Raw genomic sequence first — 23601 nt, 5'->3', positions numbered from 1 at the left:
GAGCATCCCAAGTGACTGGGAACTTCTGATTGCCTCACAAGTCCATGTTTTATAAGTGTCATACAGATAGATAGATGTGTTAGTGTCAAGACCTCTGTTACTAACGCCATAAAATAGTCCAGATTAACAGTGAATGGTTTTATAAATGAATGATGCACAAAAATGGAGTCTTAAGCTAGACATGAGGCAGTGAAGAAAAAAACATTTAAAAGCTGCTCATATGAACAGTGTTCACATGAGTGAGGCTTATGTTTGGTAGAAGAAAAAAAGGCATCGATGTCATTAAAGATTACAAGATACACAATGGGGGAACAAGAGGCTGCAGAAACTAAAGACAATCTCATAACTTCCAGTCTGTCACATCTTACTTTGGCTGACCTAAATTTGCAACCCTAGAAGATTTTTATTCTAAAGGAAGTTGCATGCAACATGTTTATATTAACATGTGTTAACACCATTCATTCAGTACTTTGAAAACTTCCAGTGTAGCAACATAGATCTGTTAGGAATGACAAAAGAACAGTCTATGCTATGCAACTGCAGGTCAGTAAATTAATTTTTAAATAGGTCATTTAGCCTCACCAGACGGCAACATAAAAACTTCTGCATTTTTTTTTTAGTATAAACTGAGTCTGCTGCATACTAGGATCTTTCTTTTTATTGAAAGGAGCACAGCTTTTTACCTGTTGGATCTCTTGCAAGGAGATGGACTGGACTGTTCGGAGGAGCTGGTGCTCAGGGTGCTGTCGGGACTGCTGAGGGAACACACGCGGTCGATGTTCAGGGTGTTCTGGCAGGCTTCACACTCCAGGCTACCTTTACACCTGCCACACAAAACCAAAAAGTCAGCCAAAGTACCAGCTCTCATTCACCACTGACTTAGGTGTCCAATATTAGAAAAGGTCTCTTAAATGTAAAATAATATCCAATTCCTTGCTTCTTTTACATCCAAACCAATTTTAAACCTTTTCGGCGTTCTTTTGAAATTCTAGACTCAACAGGCATTTTTTGAAACCCACTAAATAAATAATTGTTTTACTTAATCAACACTAAAACAAGTAGATAAAAAATTTTACTACAGCGGTTCAGAGGCATGAAACCTTTGACAAAGCTGAGATTTCAAATACAAGTTTTTTCCAGTTTTGAATCATTACAAGTAAAAATGAAGTCAAACAAACATGAAACTTCTAAGCTCTCATTTAAAATGATGCATGTTTCTGTGATGGCTCTGTGAAATAAAACCTCACTGGGGGACCATATCCAGCACCTGCTTTTCTACTCAAAGGCACACCTTTTCATACTGTTAGAGAAGTATTTTGTACCCATATATATTTTCTACATACATATGCATGTAACATTATCTACTGGATAATGGAGAAAATATTCTCTTGTGCATCCAGCGCGCTGAGGTAAAAGAATGCTTTGCTCCCTAAAACTCAAAAAGGGTCTTAGAGAGTTTTTATACCCTTTTTATATCTACTAGTATATCTACTACAATGATAACACTGATTATGCAAAGCCAGAAGACTAATCTTCAACAAATAAATAGGGTATGACATTATTAAGAAAAAAAGTATGCTGGACCTAAAAGTACTATGGTTTGAAAATGCTTAATGCACATGGATTAACAAGGTAGAGTTTTGACAGTGTTGTTCACCCTCAAATAATATAGGGCTGCAGAGCTAACCTCTTCCTGAAATTTGATTTAAAAAGCATTATTTGTCTTTTTTTTAAACTCAGATCCATTAAACGCAGCAGCTGCGCTACGACAGCTATATTTAAGCAAACCCTGTAAAATAAATAAAACCAAATAATAAAAATAATACAAATAAGCACTGGTTCTTACTCCCTCAGTGAATGTGTTCGTCCTATGTCATCCTCATCTGTGTCACTGCTGATGGTGATCACGCTGACGGCGGGGCTGGGGGAGCCGGATATGAACAGAGCCTGGCGCTGGGTGGCTCGGAGAGATGGATCAGGATCCAGCCTGACCGAGGCTTCACAGCAGGTACCTTCCTGTCCTTCTGAGTTAAGATTGTCCTGTGCTTCTATACAACTTATTCTCTTCACAGCCTTCAGGTTAAGTATCTTTGGAGATATAAAGGCTGAATTTTGGATGTTGGTGTTCTGTAACGCGTTGCTCCTGTGAAGGAAATGCACCATTTGACATTTAGTGAATCTCCACCAGCAGAGCTGAAAACTGTACTATTTTCAACAAAACAAAAGCAAACAATGTAGGCTAAACAACCAATTTTCTAAACTAATACAAAGAAAAACACAGAAAAGTAAACACAGTCATAAATACTTGGCATAGGTGATTTCAGATATTAGCAAGAAAGATCCAAACTATGTAATACCTAAGACTGAAATTTATGACACTGAATGCAGTATACTGAAAATCCCATTTTCTCATAAGGGAAACAAAGAAACAAAAATTCCCATTCAGGTGAAAAACAAGCAAATACTGGTCAGATTTTCTGCAGAGATTCTCCCTGAAAACCGAAGCTGGTGGCCTCCAGAAGAACTCCTTCCTTAATACAGGAATGCTGACATTGTCCCTGTAACACGTGCTTTCCCCTTTATTGAGCATCCCACACCTTTGCCAATACTTTGCATGGAAGTGGGGCATATTTTCTTCAGCAAGCAGCTGAAGCATTTTTGGCTACCAGTAAAAGAAAGACTGTTGTTAAGATGACTGCAAGGCAAACTGCAACCCTGTACAGTATGTCTTTATTTTCAGTTCACTAAACATGATATATCCTCATGCACATAAACTTAGGAATATCCCACTAGAGCTACCTCAATATATTCTTATACCTCCCCAAAGCCTGTAAAGACAACTTTCTATCATGACAAGCACATATTAATGAAAAGGAATTAAAACATCTTACCACTGCAAGTATTTTTCCACCTACTCTATTACCAAAACAACATTGAAAACTTACGGCAGAAAGGACACATTTTCCCAAAAGACTGTTTAAGGGCAATTGTCTCCAACGAACATGCCACTTTTACAAGTTACTGCCCTGACCACAAAACAGCAACAACAGGTACACTGGCTTTGAGTGCCAGAAATATTCTACCAACCTGTTCTGACACAGTTTGTTCCTCTTGGTAGCTGCAGGCTGAGGCCAGACAACGTGTGCAATGCCCACACTAATTGGCTGAGGGGCAGACAAGGTTATCTGATGTGTTAAAAGAGGCTGTGGTATCACTGAGTTGTAATGAGTGCCCTGGGTAATCATCTTCCTGAGGAAAAGGAAAGGCAGTTTTATATTGCAAGTCATTTGCATCAGCATCCATAGTTCTTGGTAAATCAAAGCCATTAAGGTGTTGCACAAAAATACAGGGACTTACCCCCAGTCTCCAAGCCTCTGTGGGCCAGCCACAGGATCAGAGGCCAGAGATGTTGCAGGAGCTGCCACCGGTGCCACCTGCTGCCATGCAGGAACCAGGATTTGCTGAGTCTGATTCGACCACGTCTGTTGTGAAGCAGAGATGATTTTATGACGCAGGGAACGACCAAACTTACATTCACTGCTTGTAGTTCAGCACAGAAGAGGGACCACAACAGAACTCTACATTTAAAAACATTTACTAACTAATAATAAAATAAGTAGGATTTTTCCTTTAGAGTGAGCCAACCTGAGAAAGGATTCCTGCTCGAATCTGTAGTGGCTGAATTGCGTGGGCTTGGGTCACCAATGGAACTGCATTATCCACCCTCAGGGAAAAACTGGTGGGTTTGCTGTGGTTTGTAGGAATTCCTATCAGGGAGAAAAACATATACCCAAGCTTTAAGCAAACACCAGTCTTGCATATATTTTCTGAGCAAAATGCAAACGCAGAGGAAAATTTTAAAACATTTCACGATTTTTTTTACATGTTTATGATCTAATTCCATCATTTAGACTTTCAAGCCAAACAAATCAACACCTAAAAGATTTTTGTGCCATAACTTATTTGCACAAATATTTGATGCTGTAATTTCCAGAAAGAACTGCCAATAGCTACTATTTGGAAAGAGCCTACTAGAAAGAGGAATGACTTTGGCAGAAAGTTCTGCAAAGCTAAGCATTTACTCTTTATCACAAACTACATTAAAATATTTCAAAGGAAGCAGAAAAAAGTAAGCAGAACTGAATTTCAAAGCTTCTCACAACTGACTCCTGCACATCTCATGCTCTGTATTTCCAGTAGGCCGAAACCCATTCCTCTTAGCTTTTATAGCTGACAATGCCACATGTATAATGCCCCTCTTTGCTACCATCTCTTTTGTGGGAAACAATGTAAAATTTTCTGTGTATCTCATCAAATATTTGCAGTAGAATCCATAATCCTATTCCTCCTTTCATCAAAATAATGCAAACCATAACAGTGTTAGAATATTACCAAAAGAGCATAATTCAAAAAAGATGCATCTCATGCCCTGTATAGATTTCATTATTGTCACAAGAAACTAAGAGACATATAGCAATGCTGAAATGTTTACTACTTATAACATTTGTTTACACAATAATGTCAAACTAAAATGAAAGAGAAATTTTTCTCAATAGATACTGCAACAGAAGAACTATGGTAGAAGACAATACTGGCTGAGAAAAGATATACCTGATCTCATCTTCTAACTGCACTTCATGCTTTGTGCTTCAGTTAAAGATTAAGCAATGAGTGTTCAGAGGTAACTACTAAACTAAAGTTTAAAAGTGTTTTGGTTGGGTTTTTTTTTATTCTTTACCGTAAAAGATGAAAGAAAATCTTCATCTGATGTTAATTCTCATGTCATAACACAATACTAAGTTATAACCATGCACTTTAAAGCTTTTAATTTTGAAATGCAGTTGACTTGATTTTTTTTTCCCCACAGCCATCTAGAAGAGCAACATCTTAGCTCTGACAGAATTAGCAAGTTTTAGCACTTCAGATATTCCATAGAGCAGCCAAGCTGGGAAACACTGAAGCAGTGCCAGATACCATTAATATCCCCTTTTCATCCGTGCCAACAACTCAACTCAGCACCTATGTGATGAAAACAATATATTCCCTTCATTTCAGCTGTAGCAGAATTTAAATTTGGAAATCTATCATCATATTAAGAATATGGAATTTAAATTTGGAAATTTATCATCATATTGAGAGTATGGAATTTAGAATATGGAAATTTATCATCATATTAAGAATACAGTATACAGATCACAGATAAAGTATTTGCCTGTACTGTCTCCTTTTCTATAAATCATTTCAGGGTTTTTTAATTGTAAAGTATGTGATTGTGTAAAGAGTATATACAATTTAAATAATTAACAGCTCAGAAGGAAATCTGTATGAAGCAGCTATACATTTACCTCATATAGCCTCTGACACTCTGCCCAGTGAATACTCAGACCTTTCATGAGTTTCTGGAACCCAAGGTAGATGCAGCTGTCACAAATAACATTACTGATAAAATCTGCTGGATCTGTCTCTATCTACAGAGATTAAAACTTCCTGGGGTCTAAGTTTAGGTTAAATGGTTTTGGTTTGGTTTTTTTCAGAGTGAGTCTAGTATGATTTCTGAAACTTATTTAAAATGCAGAGGGAGAACTAAGGAGAAGTTGGAAGGTTATTCTTAAAAAAACTACTTCCTATAAACTCCATAATTTCAAGACCCGATCTCAACATGAGGCTGAAGATCACCAAGACAAACAAACTGCATCTTTGGAGACAAAGACTATAATCAATCTAAGTTAATAAGCAAACAATATAAACCACCTCTCCCTTTCCATAAATGACCACTACTAGGATAAGACACTGATATTCCCTTCATCTTTCTTGTTTCTCCTCAAATTTTATTTCAGAATACATTCCTCTCTTCAGCTTTCACACTTTGTTCCTCTATTTTAGCCAAGATATGAATTTATATGTGTGTCTGTGGTATATGAAGATGGGCTCTGAATAGCTTAAATCATTTTCTGCAGGTGCTGATTTGCTGTTTCTTTCAGAAAGGTGCAATGTATCTGCATCTGACTCACATGCTAATTTTTTAATGACAAAATTAAGTTCTTCTAAATATAAACATTAACTGGATATAATGGAAAACTCAAATATTGCTAACAGACAGACAGTAACACTCTTATTTTAGGAACTGTGAATATTACAGATAAACATACCTTGAATAGCTGGAGGACATATAATCAATGCCTGTTGGAAAACATCACTGCAACCAAACTGAGCAGTTCCTGCCTGCAGTGGTATCCCTTGGTGCAAAACTGAATGGGCAGATGCAGTTAATGCCTATGGGAACAGATTCAATACAGGCAACGTTATTATAACATTAAATCTAAATATCTCACACACTTGTCCCACCACGTTATATAACAAACAACTAAAATAACTTATAAAAAAATTAAAATTTCAAATACATTTTACAGGAAGCCATTCTATTTGGCCACTGGAGGGCATCATAATACAGCACTGGCTATCCCAGTTTGCACCTTAATTTGAAACGTGCTGAATTCTAAATGGTTTGTTTAAGAAAACATTAAGAGAAAACAAAAGACAGAAGATTTTGTCACTTAACAGATGTAATTTTTAAAATTATTAAATTAATTAGAAAAACTGCATTAACTGAACTTATAATTAAAAAAAAAATAAAAAGAAAAATTTAAAAAAAAAAACCCAAAACCACAAAACATTGTTTTTACCTGACTTCTTACTGGACCAATTTTGGTAAAGCTCGCAGTCAGGTTGGCTGCAGTGCCTGAGGCAACTGATCTCATAAGTGATGTTTTATTGCGATTGCTTAAGTCATATAGATTTGATCTGCATTTGCAAATATCCATGATATGAAAACAGGACTTCACTCTATCAAAACCAGAAAATAAGTTGCTTTAATCACAAATTTCATGTCGTTAAATGCACAAAACAATTCCCCAGAACAAGGTAAAAAAAAAAAAAAAATTAGTTCAAAGCCCACGTTTTCCAGTTTCACAGAATGGCATCATACACGGAAGCAGGAAAAAAAGAAACACTGCTGTTACTATGGTCACGTCAAGCCTTTGTAATGCCTATTTTAAAATCAAGAAAAATACTGCTATTTCCTACTCCTTCCATCTAACACCATTTTCTAACAACTGTGTACAAATGGGAAGGACAGTAACCTAAATACATGGAAAAGCTCGGTCTTTCAGTGGAATGCTTGCACCTTAGGAAATCCACAACTCCAGAACTGCAAGAAAACTTTCAATATATTCCACATTGATCAATACATAAAGTAAAGTACTAAGATGTTAACCTCAAGAGGAAATGCCTATCCTAGCTTTCAATGACTGATTGGAACTAAGGCTCTTCATAACTCCAAAAATCAAGCCCAAGTTTCTGCAGTGCTGGAATTTTAACAACCATGTATAAAACCAACTGTTCTAACTGTTACTTTTCAGAAGGAAAAAAACCCCACATAGTTATTCAACCAGTTTCCTTAACCCAGTAGGTGTATCTAATACTGCAAGCACTTGAAAGAATTCTCTAAAACATTACAAAAATCATGAAAGGTTTTTTTCCCCTCTAATAGCAGAAGAAACAGCAGTACCATACAAATGAATTGCAACAACAGAGATTCCTGTGTTACATACTGGTTGCTATGAGGGAAATCAAGGAGGTGCTTCATGGTAACAAAAGAATGGTTCAGGGTCTCAGCTGGAGTGATTCTTAAATCAGCATCGATAAGCAACATTTTCTTCAACAGACTGACGAATTCCCTCCTATCTGCCTTCTCTGCCAACAGGTCACTTCCTTCCAAATCCATCACCATGTTCACCTGGCATGGAACACGACAGTCAGATACAAGATATGCATATTATTTTACCTCTTTCTCTTACTGCTTTCTGCTATAAAATACTAATATTCAGCCTTTTGTTAGCTTATCCCAAAACAACTGGCTTGGAATTGGTGATTTTTTTCTTCACTCTCCCCAGCTAAAAACTCCTGAAGGCTTTATTCTCATCTGGGACTTGGAATTTAAGGAATAAGATTTGGAGTAAAGATCTGTATATGGTCTAACTCAAACTACAGAGGTAATCTTCAAAAAACAATATCAAGCATGTATTAATGCCAACATTGCAACCAAATTTGATTCTTTTTTCCACGATATGAAAGACAATGAAAATATTGACTTGAGAGTTATAAAACCGAGGAAAAGTGAAAAAAAACAGATGTTTTTAATTAAAAAATTTTAAACATTATACTGGGAAATATATTGTTAAGATAAAAGAATGATACTGGAAATTATAGAATTAAGACAGCAGGTTCCATATGCATTCTTTGTTTTACCTGTAATGGCAGATAAGGTAGAAGAGAAACTATACATCATACATAAAATTAAATGGTCCACAAGGAAAAGTACCATTGTTTAACAAAGGCAATGACAAAGGAAGATCTTTATTAAAAGCCCAAAGGGCTGACATAGCCAGACGTTTTCCTCAGAGCAGCAGAGAAGAACAGATATGACTAGAGATATAATAAATAATATTCTAAAGGGCATTTCTTTCAAAACTAATAAAATGTTTTAAAATCAGCATTCATTCCCACACATTCCTTTCACAAAGGAAGACAGCTTTGATACTCACATGCACTATATCATCCAAACTGTTGAAAATATACTTTCTGGCCTCTTTAGACTTCATACCTGTTTCTGCCTCATGTTCTTCCAATGTCTCAAAAAAAAAAAAAAAAAAAAAAAGAGAGCTGAGTTTAGAAGCTGTCAATAAAAGTCACAACTACAAAGGAACTTCATCTATCTACTGACCTTAAAAACACTATTTTTTTTTTTCAAATAATTAGTATTTTAATTGAATAAATATAAATACAGTGCTTTTCTGGCTACTTTCATTCTCTAAATCAAAAGACAAAGACTACTACATCTTACATCTGACAGATCACAGTACTGGATTACAATAGATAGTCTGTAAATCATGCAGGAAATGCTGAAAGCCTAGCAAAGAGCTGTTTAATGAAAGTGCCTCATGTGCTTATATTTTTATATATCACAGGTTTTCTATTACTTGTATTTTACCAATTTCCTCAAACTCAGACCTTTAACTTCAAACAGCAGCAACATCATATCACTTAAAAAAAGAAAAGAGAAAACAAAGAAGTTGAACAGAGGTTGCCTGGTTTTTATTTTTTTGTTTGTTTTTATACTTTTATTCTTCCACATATATAACAGCTGGTATAAACATTTTAAATATTGAAGTATGAAACAAACAAATTCTAGAGAATGAATTAAATCACTCATCAGTGATTTATGAGCTGGTATACCACTTGCTGTTACAATTTTCCTCCTTCAACACAGACAACACCTGTGGGATGGTGCTGCAAGAGGCAAGGTGGGAATTCAGGGATAAAAAAAAAAAATTCAGCACACAGATTACAGAAAAGTTTCCAAAATTAACTTTGACAATAACTGTAAGTAATGACCAGTGGTTCATACCAAAACTCCTAATTAACAAGGCAAGGTAACAGCTTCAGAAAAATGGAGAGGGCTGTTTGCATCAAGAACTCGTTTAGGTTCTCCGATATGGAGAACCTAAATGTAAGGAGTCACCTAAAGATCAACTGCTGGAGAAAAGAGGATACTGGATTAACCAGGAGGGTGTAATTGGAGAATTCTTGCATAACCCGACCCTGCAGCCCCGGCCCTGGCCCAACACGCCGGGGATTTACCAAGTTGCTGTGGGGAGTTACACAACTCCTGCCTTGAGCTCCTCAGCTCTTTGCTGCTGCACAAATTTTGTGTCGACTGTAACTGTTTCCTGACTCTCTGAGCCCTCTGTAACCTTGGTGAAGTCAGATCATGAAGCAATACAATTTAAAAAAACCTATTTGCATAGGAAGTGAAAGCTCTGCTTATGGCCACCGTGCAATAATGTTGGTCAGAGAGAAGCAAGGTGTGCAGAACACAGAAGTACTTTTTAATTTCATCTGTGGTCACTGTATTGCAGCTTTCAGTCAACAAAGACTGTTCTAGCAGGGGATCTGAAGGAAATGAGCTGCACACAGTCATGCTATTTCTTAATCTCCTTTTTCTCCTAGGAACTTCTGATCCCCAAGCCAGTTTTGGACGAATTTTGACAGAGCAGTGTGGGCCTCAGAGACAAATTCCTGAAGTGAAGTGAAAAGCAGTAACCGAGCAAGGAGGAAAACAAAACAAAACAAACCCACTCATTTGGTACCTCTGGAGACACAAGGCTTAATGTGAATTCCCCACATGGCAGCCATGCACTGGCCACTGCACAGCCTGGCAGCTGCACTAGACCTGCCTCTGGGTCAGCCAGCGGGAGAAAACATGGGCATGAGCTTGGAGTGCTGCTTTTGGGGAACGGAAAAAAATGGATGGGATACAGAGCGGGAGCTGGCAAAAAACACAGGAGGTGCAGAAGGGAGACAGTGGCATTGCAGTGAATCTTGGCCTCTCTGGTGTCTCTGCTCACAAAATAATAGGCTGTTTTCTACTACATTCTACTGTTTACCTTTAATCTCCAACTAGAATATGGTGCATCCGTTTCTCTACAGAAAAATCTTGCGGTTTTCGTTCCCATGCTCAACAACTGCTCTCCTGGCAAACCTTGAGTCTGTGAAATGTAACGAATCTGAGGAAAAAAATGACACAGGAGAAACAATTTATCTCTTCTTTTCAAAATCTGATCCACACAGTTAAATACTTTCAATTTCATTTTAAAAAAATGGCAAAATGAACCAGGCTCAAGAGCACCCAAGTTCGACGGCTACACCTTACACAGGGGAGAAACCTAACACTGAGCACTTGGTACTGCTCTCTACCTGTGTCAGAGAAAGCCATACATAAACAAACCTCTGAAGTGACCTATATAAGCAAGCTTTTTAGGTTGGGTCACAGAAACGAGAAGCTGGGGAGAGTGGCTGTCATTGCCTCCTCAAATTCATTCAAATCCTAAATGTATTATTTTAATTCTAAACAGAAAAGTGAGTGGGAGTGCTTTGTTTGCATACTGAACTTCGGTGATTTTTTTTTTTTGCATGCTCTCATTACATAAGTTGATAAAAATCCTTCCCATTTGCTGTTTCCAGTGTATCAGCCTTTTACACACCTGACACACCTACAACTAAACATTCCATGTGGAAAGCGGGTGCAACCTCTACACATCCAGCAAAAGATACTGTCCTCATCCAAGAAACTTTGCTACTGAATATGATGGGAATGGACTACCCTCGTGAGCCTTTTCCACTGAAATGATCGACATGCATTTATTTTTAGAAAATCACTTACTGTGCATTTTGCATTACCTTTCTTACAGCTGATGACTGATGTATTACCTAAAACAGTTAAATTTCTAGGCTTCAACAGAAAACTGTTGAAACGTGATGTGTTTTAACTACTGTGCATGCAATGTTAACTCACTGTACAAGAGGGGAGTTATCCCACAAGTAATACTTCTTTAAAAATTAAAAACTACCTTGGAGTTAGAACAATAACTGGGCAATAATTGAAAACTGAGCTTGTTGCAGGCTGGGATGAAGGGAGCCTGGATTCCAGCAGCCAGGGCTGAAGGTCCAAGAGCAGCAAGGCCCTTCAGGGCTGAACCCTTGAAGGGCAGTGTCCCACACAAGGGCTTCTGGGGTGATCCAGCCCCTGGAAAAGGTGGAACAGCCGAGGAATAAGAGAAAATGGAAGAAAGGGAAAAATCAAAAGGAGAAAGGGGTCAAATACACCAAACCAGAAAGTGAGAGATGAGAAGATGAAGTCAATGAAAGACAGAGGACTTGAGAGCTAGGAGCACCTGAGAGGAACAAAACCGATGGGCAGTAGAGAGGAAAGGTACAAATGAGGCTTCTGCTGAAAAATAACTGACAAACCCAAGTGGGGAGGAACTAAATGCAATCCTGCCAACTTTGGGTATTTGGAATCCTCCATAATTCCCTACCTCAGGGAGTAAAGAGAATCCCACTCTGACCAGAAATGTTTCTAGATCACCTATGATGTGCTTAGAAAACAAATAAAGACTGAAAAGTTAAGGGGCGGAAAGACAGTGCATTAATTCAAGAATTTAGCAGTTGAGCACCTGTGCCTGTTTTTAATGAGTATTAAAACTCAGAAGGCACAGCTATTTTCCCCTGGGAAGTACAGCTGTTACTGGTGCTAATCACAAATGAATACAAGAACTAAGAGCTCCCTTTCCAGGGCTAGCGTGACACAGGTTGCCAGGGTTGCCACATAGCAGGAGGATGGGGGGGAATGCAACACAAAGCCCCTGCCTGTTCATTTACTCAGTGACACACACCATGTAGCAGGAGGAAAGGAATTTCCTTGGAAGCCATCTCCTAGTGCTGCTGTACTCACGTATTCTGAGAAAAAGCCTGAATCAAATTTCTCCAAAGCAAGTTTTGCAGACGTGCTGGAGCACGATGAGAAGCCTGGCTAAAGTAAGGTAATTCCTGCTGGTGCAGAGGAGGTTACAGCCCCTCTTCCTCTATGACTTCTCCAACACAAGGGTCAGACTAGTTGCTAGGTGAGTTATTAACTGATTCTTCCAGCAAACTTGAATGATATGCCACTCTTTAACTAAATGTCTTTTAATTCACTTGTAAAGCAAACAGAAAGTCTTACGAGCATTAAGATTCCCCACTAATCCATGCAGTCCTTTGCATGAAGCACAGCACCTTGGAAGGTGCCTGGAACTGGTGACAATGCTGTTAACTTGCACTGCCCAACAGGATCTAGAGGTTGAGCCATGACAAGAAACAAGTGACAGGAGTTCACTGTCATAAGGACCTGTCCCTCTAAAACTGAACCAAGATGAGCCAAGGAGCACTATAAGGCAGGCACTCTGTGCTCTGTACTAAACTGCCTTCACCTGCCTGGGTTTTGTACATGACAACATGGCTGTGGTGCAGTGGGGTAAGAAAGGGCTTTTCTTTTCAAATGAGACTCCATATTGTTCTGAAAAAACATCCTGAGAGTCATGAGACCGAGCTTTACGCTGTTACTGCTCCCTGCACCAAAGTCAGAGGCTCAAAGCTACGTCAGCCTGTTGGCACATGTTAATTAATAATCTGGGCTGCTGCCATCATGACAAATCACAAGTTAATTTGAGGAAAGAACTGTGACAGAGGCAGCATTTTCCACACTCAAACCCCCAACTTCACCACAAGTGACTGAAGATGTGGTGCAAAGCAGCATTCCACATCCAGAAGCAGCACCTGTCTATGTGTGTGATCCTGATCAGAAGACCATGAACTGGGCCTACCCACAGCAGCATCCCTTTTAATAGCTATTTACAGCAGTACGGGGTTCAAAAGTGGATATAACCCTGGAAATTACATATTTTGCATCTTTGTTTTCTTTTTTTTTTTCCCTAATTAAAGTTCAGATCTCCTACAGGTTTTTTCAAAATAAGAAGTAAATAAATTTGCCAAATTCTTGAAAATTTGAGACAGTATTGCAGATTCTTTCCAAAAAAAAAAAACAAACCTTCACTTTATCCTTAGAAATTTATGGTTGTTAGATGTTTCCTCTTTCATTTTCCATTTTAACAGCAACACTCTGCAAAAAAAGTCTAAATGCTTCAAAGTATCAACCCGAGTTCCCCTCATAGCTCACTTTCTACACATGAAATGCTGCACTTTGTGTAAATTAAGTAAACTGAACTACAAAACATTACCAAAATCAACTCAAAATTAATATATGCCCTGACAGTGGTTTTAACAAACAAATTTCTAGAAAAGTAAGTCTGATCTGTAAGCACGGGGAGTGAAAAGCCCACTACATGATCAGGACTTGAACGACCTAAACAACATGCTGGAGGGGACTGCCCCTAAACTCAGTGTTGAATCAAAGCTGTAGAACTTAGCAAGAAGCCAGCGCTGTTACTTCTGAGGTTTTCAGGAGATTTCTTCACTTTCCAAGTTCAAAACCCGGTGGGGATAGTCAGGATGCTGATTACATTCCTTCCAAATTTCACATTAGGCTAGAAAATTATAGACTTCTCTAAGTGTTTAAAATAGAAAATGTTCTACATCTTTCGTAAGAAACAACGTGGGGTGTTTTTAAGTCAGCTAACTAATGCTGGTGGTGTCAGCAGCTGAAAACTCCAGCAAAGCAAAGGCACAGCTTCAACAGCTCCGAGCTCTACCACTGCATATCTGCATTATTATTGCGACAGTTGATTCTCGTTCCTCATGAAGTGCAGGCTCCCTCAAATCTTTGAGCTCTGCTGGATTTCCAGAAAGCATCAGAAAGTATTCAGAAGACAATTAATCCTGACATCTGAATAGACATTCCAGAGTCAGCCCCGTTCATTATGGTCATGGCAAGTGAAAGAGAGATGATAATGCGATGATGGTGGCCGCAAACTTTGGTTTCCATCAGAAAAAAAGCAACTTCAATACCAACATCTATTTTGTAAGATGGAAGGAGGAGGGCAAATTGAAATTTAATTCGAAAAAGCAGTACAACAGACAGTCTGGGTTAGAAACATGATTTATGTTTCTAGGACAGTCAATAAGACTAAATTAAAAGCGATAAACAGACTTGAAGAAATGCTACATAATAGGGGATATTATTAACATTCACAATTCTGGATTTTGTAATCTGAAATCCTTAAAGTTGCAGAAAGTATGTATATGCTTGTGAAACTTATTCTACTACCTGGTCATATTCCAGTGCTCCTGGGTACAGTGGCCATCCAAGAAACAGCTCTGCAATCACACACCCTAACGACCACATGTCTATGGCTTCACAAAACGGCAATCCCAGTATGATCTCTGGTGCTCTGCAAATTAAACATGGTTACTGAATTTTTTTTCCTTGGGGAAAAAAGGTAATTCAACAATCCAACATGACGACAACAACAACAAAAAACCCCAAACAACAAAATCTGTTATCTGATAACACAGGCTAATTATTTCAATAAAATCACAGCATCAGAAATTGCATTTTTCTTTAAATAATCTGTGGTAACATTTTGCAGCTCCAAGGTGTTTTTTTTTCCTGCAAGTATCAGTTTGCTATGCACATGAAAATAACTTCTATGCCTGAAAAACAGAATGTCCCTGATTCAACACTTTTCTCTTTCCTCCAGTATATCTCAGATGATTCATCCACTCAATGTTATATGCCTTTAACTACATTCTAAACAAATACAGTCTTTTATATCAAACAAAAAAAATCAAACTAAAAGTTTCATCAGAAGATCCACTTCTCACTTCCCAACTGGACAGTACACTTAAAGTTATTTAAAATATCAATTTAATTACATAACTACAAATCCCTTAATGTACTCAAATCAGTTCAATGTGATCAATTTTTAAATTGCTCAAATGAAAACACTGCACTTGCTAAACAGAGCAGGTGTTATTTTTCACCTAAAACAAATGTGAATTATTTAACCAACAGCATCTGAATTTATTTCTGCACTCAAGAACCAGAAAAATTGGTATTGACACAGCTGCTAAAGGGGCTTTTAGCGTTTCTGTTCACGTGAAACCAACTCAAGTATTTCACAAATATCCATTTTCATTGCATTTGTTCACTTAAAACCTTCCCTCCCAGCTCATTCAAGCTATTAACAAGAGGAAAAAGAATTAATTCATATCTGCATTCTAACACAGAAAGACGCCTGGAGACGTAAAGTATTATTTAAATGATCACACTATATAGGGATCTACTTTTAAAGCACACAATCTGTTGTTAGCTCAGCGTGTCACAGAACAGTAGGAAGGTGGTTAAATCCAACAGGGCAATTCCCATTGCAGCTGGGCAGAACAGGAGCATCCAACTGAACAGGTAACATGTGATAAGGAAAAGCTTGCAAATCTTATGATTCAGCACATCCTGGTGTAGTCTACTGACATTCCACATACAAATCAGACTCTCTGATCATAGTGAATTCCTATGTGTCTTATTCTCCTCTAACATTAACCTTTATCAAAATATTCTCTAAATCACTGACGTACCAAATTGGGAGCAAAACCCTATTTTTATGCTACGCTGGGATAGAGAAGCTATTTTTTAGTTATACAGCAGACCAAGAGCTGAAGCATCTCCATCCCCTTTCACAAGGGGTAGTTGGTAGAAGCTGTACACAGACATGCTCCAAGCTCCAAGGATGCACATTCACCATCAGGGGAAGGACTCCCGATGCTCTGCCCCATCTCCAACCAGTGAAGCCCTTCAGGCTTCTGCTACAGGGAAAATCCAAGACTTTCCAGAGATAAGTAAGCCTACAGGACAGGATATTCTGTTAAATATTTATGTACTTTCCATTCATGCCAACACATCAGTTCTTCCCATCCTTGCCACAAACCATTTCAGATGCGATTATATGAAGGATAAATCTTGCTACGCTGGCAGTGAAACTGGAGAGGCTCAGTTTTCCAGTGCCTCCAAAGATGTGATTGCAATAAACTTCTGGGGATCAAACACGTGTATTTCTGTAACGTGGGATCATGACACTGCAGTAAGTATTAGCTAGTTTTGTTATCTGAGAAATAAATTCAATATCTGTAGATGCCACAAGAACTAGAAATAGCAACGAGAAACGTCTGCCTTGACCCGCTGGCCGGGTGCCAGTCTGCGTATGGTTGTTACAGATCTCTGCTAAAATACACTTCCTTTTGTTGTCTTATGTTACAGCCCTGAATAGTTAATGAATATACACACACACAGCCTATGGATATAGGGGCTTTAACAAATGCTTCTGCTAAAATAAGCTCTTTAAAACCTCTTACGTTTACTCAATGGTTAATATGTGCGCCGTATAAAAATAGCCGCAGTCGGTCGGTCTGTCGCTCGTCTCTTTGGAGGGACAGCATTGCAAATAATAGAAGGGTAAGGGTGGATACAATGCCAAAAAAAAAAAAAAAGAGAGAGACAGAATGCCTAGTGCATTTCAAAATACAGTACTCTTTTAGTTTTTCATGGGTACCAAGAAAAGCACTACTAAGTCTAAGGAAAACGGATGTATTTCAGGAGAGGCAAGGCCTGTGCTCCGCACTTCCCAACACCTGACCTACCACGCAGAAAGGAAGAGGAAATCAATGTGCTACCTGCACCATAACTACAGTACAGTGAACAAAAAACACTTTCAGGCTAGCTTGGGGTGAGGAAGATGAAGAGTTGCTGCTCTTTCGGGTTCACTGTGTCCTACCATGTTTCACATCAGTCCTTAAAATGGGGCAACTCTCTCACAGCAAACGTTACAGGAGAACTGTAACTGAGTTTGATTATGTTTAGATTGGTCTTAACCAGCTCAAACATTTTTGATAAAGGAAAGTTTGTTAATGTCAGGCTCAGAAGCACCTTTTTCTGTTTTCCCTTCTTTTGAACTTCCTGTTAAAATCTACCTGGAGAATTGGGGAGAAAAGCGTTAAAGTGGAGGGAGTCATTCTTCAACTTTTATTTTTAAGATGATCTTTCCACAGCTCTTTTTTCATATAAGAAATATTTTTACACACAGCTTAAAAGGAAGGCATTCCCTTTCCTAACTACAACCAAAGACATCAGAGTGGTAGGAACTCCAGATGTCTCAACATTCACTTTAACATCAGATTACTCAAGAAAAACCAGCGTAACTCAGTACTTCTCTCTCTCAAAACAGCAACACACATACACACAGACACTAATGTTTGTTTTTTACTACAGATTACAAGATGTTCAGTGCACCAGAAGCTACCACAGTCTACAACTTCGTAAATAGTATCTGTTATTCCATATCAAGACATCAACAAGGACAACACCAGAATTTTCTAAACTTCCTAAGGGCACCAAATCTTACTTAAATGTAGTCAAATTAAAAGCAAGATTTTACAGAGAAAGCATCTATTTCCTTCTTATCAATGTTCATTAAACATTAATTAAAAATATTATCATAAAACTTAATTTATATTACTACACTCAGAAGATTCACATTACTAAGCAAAAATTCCTAGAGTAACACATCTGAAATGCTCCTTTCTCACTTTACACAGCACAGTTCAGACTTTTCAATTGTAAATATCTAAAAAGATTAAAGATGTAAATGAATATTTGCTTCAGCTGCTCATTTGGATAGTCATATTTCTATTTATTACATCACAGACCAGGAATACATATACTATTCTACAAGTTTTTGTAAGCTTATGAGGAAAGAAACCATACAATTTGTTCCATTAAGTTGCTCAAAGACCAGAACATTTCATAAAATAGTTTAGCTTCGGTGTGTTAGCCAGCTTGGAATGAAGCAACAAAATAAACAAATTTGAAGAAAAATTAAATAGTTCCTTGAAGAAGAATTTAAAACAAACAAACAAACAAACAAAACAAACCCCAAGCAAGAACTATTAAAAAAAAAAAATCAAAACTTTAGCATAGTAACAGAAAATTTCTTCCATCCTTTACACTGGATGAACAAAGAATGAAGAGCAAAAATTACCCATATTGAAAAGGTACATCATGACAAAAACTGTAAGAAGTCCAGCCATTTCAAATGATAATTACCTAGAAATCGTTGGTTAGAAATCTAATTTAGAACAGAATTTCCACGAAAAAGCTAAAACCCAACAGTTAAATGCACGTAATAACAACTGAAGAACGGCATAAAACAATAAAAACAGCAGCTTCCCAGAACCACTCATTTAATGAAAAATTCAGCTGAATGCAGGAATGATTTCTCAAATATGTTCCCACTGAAGACCCTATCACATAATCGAAGTACATACACCCCCTCACAGATCAAGGAAATGAGAGTAAAGATTGAGCCATTTTTATTCCATTTCTCTTCTGGCAGCATGAGAGGGTCAGTGGATCTACTGTCAATCCCTTGCCACTGGTTTATTTACTGACCACCAGGCTGCTGCTCTCCAAAAAAGTGAAGAGTATAGAAGTAGTCACCCTCCCCTCATGTCTCCCACTCCTTCCAATGCATCTGTGTGAATCCTTTCCAAGAACAAAACCTCTACTCCCCACCCAAACCAACTTCCACACAAGAAGCTGAAGGCAATGGTGCCAACGAGGAACATGGAGCTACTTCCATTCCCCAGGTGCTACTGCCTACTCTGAAGATGCTGGATATCTGGAATGCTGGCATATCCTTGGCAGTGGCAGCTCTTTCTCAGAGCTTTTGCAGAAAAATTCTTTCCAAACAGGCATATAATCCTTATCAAGCTATTTTAACTCTGCTATTTCGAACAAACTGAGTGACAATTTTAATATTGGTTCTCCAGAAATTTTGGGTTCTATATATTCATATAGTTGAAGGTAAATGGATACAATGCTTCTAACATGAGCATTTTACACAAAATTTATACTCTTCTCATATAAGCCAAACTTTACTACCCCTATTTACTGCTCTTCATGGTCACAATGCCTAATAATTATCTGCTCTGGATACAACACACTGTCATCATTATAATAAATATTAATGCAAGGCAGTCATCAAAAGGGTAAGGGTTTTTTTTTTTTAGTAATGACCTGGTAAAAGTCATGCTATGGAGAACTCAAGTACATGAACCCAATTTGCAAGAGTTAAAGTCAAACCAGATACCAATCTGAGAATAACACTTCTTTCCACCCCACTACCATCACCAGCATAATGCAAGCATGTACTTTCTGAAAGGAATAACCAGAGGGTTGTGGGATGTATAATTCTTTTCTAAACAAAGGAGGTTTAAGAGGAGGATCAGATGTAATGAATAAGTTAATGAGAGATGGTAATGAGCATTCTGATGAGTATTCTCATGTACAATTCAACGACCAATCTTTATCATGAACATGGAGGAATGCAAACCTTTCTACAAGATCTGCAAGAACACAGGAAAGACTCTGGGGTAGAGGGATCCAAATCAAGGTGGCAATACTCCAAAAAAAAAAAAAAAAGAATCACAGGCAAGTACAATTCAATAATCTGAAGGATGAAATGGGAAGGAACCATGTAATGACAAAACCTGTGAATGATGAATGATATAAAGAACAGTTGGCTCTACAGTGCATTCATGATGGTCTTCAGAAGGAATTTCAAATATGCAATTAGATCAACACAACAAGAGGAAGTAGAGCATACATGGTGTATAGTAAACCATAGTGAAAATTAATGTACAATAATATTAATTAATTACCTATAAGAATTACTGTTATAAATTAACCAACTTTTCAGTGAAATATCTAGACAACTTTACAGATTACTCAAGAAAAATATTTTACAATTGGGAGCAAAAATAGGATATCAGTACTTATTTTTAAAGGACAAAGAGATACCAAAAAATATTATGCCTTATATAAAACTAGTGATATTCCCTCACCTTGAATAGTGTGTGTTCACTTTTGAATTCTGTGTTCAGTTTTGGTCACCCCCATCTGAAAAAGGATACATCAAATAGAAAAGACGCAGAAAAGAACAATATAAATTAAAGACTTCAAGAGACTTGGGTACAAGAAGAAAGCCTGGTTAGAACTATAAAGCTTCTGGAAAGAATGAATGATCAGTAACATTACTCAAATTATATAATAAATAAGGGAAGAGAAGCAGCCAGAAGTTTCTAATGCCCTGCCTCGCTAGAGAAGAGCAAGGAATCCCACTTTGAGATAAAGACTGATGTAATTATAAAAGTGGGGATTTTTTAAACCCAGAATACAATTACCCTTGGAATCATAGGCCACTGTTGATGTAAAAAATATTAAGAGTATTTAAGAATGGATCAGCAGAAAAATACCCACAAGGGCTCTAAATTATACAGTAAGGTTTGTATCCATGTAGAATAAAAACAGCCATCAACTGGGTAGAGACGTAAGAAACTTGCATCAGAAGCCACCAATGTGCAAACTTTTGCTATGGTAGGTTTTCTCCAGCAACAAAATTTCAGAACACATAGACCACTGATCTGAAAACATATGTGTATCTCATTTTCTCATTTTCTATATATTAAAATCACTATTACTGCATAAATATAAGACATGCCCAAGCAAACCCATTGACCCAAACTACAGTCTTCTGTACAATATTCTGGTCTCTACAACCTTCTCTGCGGTCAGAATAAGTTTTACTTTTAATGTCATTTTGTTAGAGTAAGAACTATACCAATAAAATTTATAGAAGTCTTTAAAAAAGTTGTGTTACAGATTAAAAAAAAAAAAGAAATCACTCAAGTGAACTTCTTAAAACACTTTTATATTTGCATTGCCTCTTGCTTTTAAGCTCATTGAGATGTCAGAATGGAGACTGGCAGTGTCATGTGTTAATGTGCATTTGATCCTAGAAATTCAAGTGTGGTACACAATGCCAGACAACAAGCCTTGCTCCCTGTCCTTTGAAAGGAATGGTGCTGCAAATCTATAATGCAAAACTGAATTATAGGTTTACATTCACAATCCTGGCTTTTGCACAGTTTTCCAGGGTTCTTTTAACTCTTCTATGATTAGGTATTAGGAAGAAGGTAACTAGCAAATTCTGACTGGGGAGGGTGTATTTTTTTTAAACTCTAAGAAACTGAAAGCGAAAATTTAAGTGCTCAGGCAGAGCTGGGAAATAAGTTAGGCTGCATAGGGGCATCTGTGTCTTTGAGGTGGCAGGAAAGAATCAATCCCCCCCACACTTTGCAATTTAAGGCTATGTCACCATGTATCACAAAACACAGTGAGAACAAGTATGTTCGGGATGATATGAGAAGTTATCCCCTCCTTCGTGATTCCATTCCTCCTTTGAAGGAGTTTGGTGCACTACCAGAGCCTTGCATGGGAAGTGATAGTGAAATCAGAAGGAAAGGCTGAAAATATCTCCTGTGAATCTCTAAGGCCATGGGATTGCTGTGCTGGTGCTCCTAGTGCCACACAAAGGAATTTTCATTTCCTGGTAGGAAAAATCTTCATTTTAGCATAATAAAACATTTCCATAAAACCGTACATGCCAAATAGCTAGAAAAGACCTACTTCACACCACAGCCTTCCAGTGAAATATATATATATATATATATAGTACAAGACTGACATAGAGCTGCCAGTTTAACTTTGAATCCTGATCTGACTTAGAGATTTAAAAATCTTTATATAGAAAGTGGCCCAAATACGTAACTACTTACAAAAAGAAGCAACCACTGCAAAAAAAAAAAAGAAAAAAGAAAAAAAGAACCATTAGAACACAGGGCTCATAACAGAATAGGGAGAAGAAAATAAAACAAGAAATTAAATGAGACAAATAAATCAATCTTAGGTAATTTCATCAGAGAATACAAAATTACAAACAAACTATCCTAGCACGCTTTCCTGATACCAAAAAAGAATTTTGTTTTGAAAGAGCAAGTACAAATTTTAGCTAATACATCTCCTCTTACCACTTAACATAAATACTAAAGATAATCATTACTTAGTTGCTCCTTTTTGATTTTTTCAGATGAGAATGTTATTTCAGTAGACTCTTTTCCACTTATTCACTCTCTCTGGTGAAATGAAAAATTGATTTTACTAAAACCAGATATTTATGCTTTTGTCTTTTCATGATTTTGATTCTCCTCAAAAAGACTTACTGAGTGATTCATTTATGTACTTGATATGTTAAGCAGTTTTTGAATTATACAAAAATTAAGCAAAACAGATACTGATGTAACAAGAGAATAACAAAAACTGCGTACAGAGAAACTCTTCAGATGCTTTATTGGTAAATAAAGTCTGCTATTTAATACACTTACATTTTGGATAGAAAAGTGTCAACATTTAAAGCACCAAATGAGGTTACTAACTCATAACTGTGTTTTGACAATACCCTTTGTGTCCTTGTATGATTTACTCTTAACTGTGAGAACATTCTGCACTCCTCTGTCCTTGAGAGAGTCAAAGGTTGCAAGAGATGGTCACACAGACATTTCCTCTGCCCTCATCTGCAGCAAGAAACATCTAGGAGGACCTGGACACCCTTTCTTCTGCAGTTTGCAGTCAGATTAACTTTCTGAGCTGAATTAACAGCCTACACATCTAATTTAATGAGATGGTCTCTGTCACAGTGTGCTGTTCCTGACATGCCTCCTATATGCTACAAACACCTTCGGTGTTTCTTCCCCTGTCTTCTTTTCTTTCTTTTTATTGGGGCATGACAAGGGGAAGGATGGGAAGGGAAAAGAAGTAATCTCCAGAAAACGAAAACATCTAAAATCTTGTACAATAATTTTGTACAAAACAAAACCTCAAGATGAGCTGGTGAAGGGTCCAAATTATTTTTGAGAAAACCTGACTTGAAATGATCTTGCTTAGAATGGTGATCAAAGGCAGGGCAAGCACAAGTAACTGTGGAAGACCAAGCAGTGGGGCTGGTGGCAACCACAAACTGAGCTCCCCTCGAGGAGAGGATCTACCACCAGCAACAATTCCCAGCTCTGAAGGAGCACAAAAGAAGAGTGAGAACAGCACAGTGTGGGACGTTTCAAGGCTTCGCAAATCAGACATGTTAGAACTTAATTCCCCCCTCACCCTTTATTTTGTTATTGTTGATTCTTTGGCAATAACAACTTCTAACTCTAGAAGGGGCTGCATGGACTTGCAGTGCCCAAACACATCAGCTGAAGAACAGGTAGGGGGTTTCTGCAAAAGGGTAAGAAGCATGGCAGTATTTTCTTGTAGCATCCTTGTCG

The 23601-nt window shown here is 37.6% G+C and overlaps 1 protein-coding gene across 3 annotated transcripts in view; it reads right to left on the bottom strand.

Moving 5' to 3' along the window:
• HIPK3 (homeodomain interacting protein kinase 3) overlaps positions 1 to 23601 on the bottom strand; it is a 72863-nt gene that overhangs the window by 9020 nt on the left and 40242 nt on the right. For all 3 annotated transcript variants that reach the window (XM_039387926.1, XM_027714516.2, XM_027714519.2), the window contains exons 3-13: positions 14660 to 14783; positions 10506 to 10625; positions 8604 to 8690; positions 7611 to 7795; positions 6684 to 6843; positions 6150 to 6273; positions 3646 to 3767; positions 3358 to 3482; positions 3088 to 3249; positions 1847 to 2143; positions 684 to 824 (exon numbers count right to left, since the gene is read on the bottom strand). In XM_039387926.1, coding sequence (XP_039243860.1) covers positions 684 to 824; positions 1847 to 2143; positions 3088 to 3249; positions 3358 to 3482; positions 3646 to 3767; positions 6150 to 6273; positions 6684 to 6843; positions 7611 to 7795; positions 8604 to 8690; positions 10506 to 10625; positions 14660 to 14783 — 1647 coding nt within the window. The remainder of the gene's footprint in view (positions 1 to 683; positions 825 to 1846; positions 2144 to 3087; positions 3250 to 3357; positions 3483 to 3645; positions 3768 to 6149; positions 6274 to 6683; positions 6844 to 7610; positions 7796 to 8603; positions 8691 to 10505; positions 10626 to 14659; positions 14784 to 23601) is intronic.

The sequence above is a fragment of the Pipra filicauda genome, unplaced genomic scaffold, assembly GCF_003945595.2.
Source record: "Pipra filicauda isolate LSUMZ 115617 unplaced genomic scaffold, ASM394559v2 scaffold59_size3379749_pilon, whole genome shotgun sequence".
NCBI classification, from domain to species: Eukaryota; Metazoa; Chordata; class Aves; order Passeriformes; family Pipridae; genus Pipra; species Pipra filicauda.
Note: the sequence above shows the minus strand (reverse complement) of the source record. Positions and strands in the feature narration are given on the sequence as shown.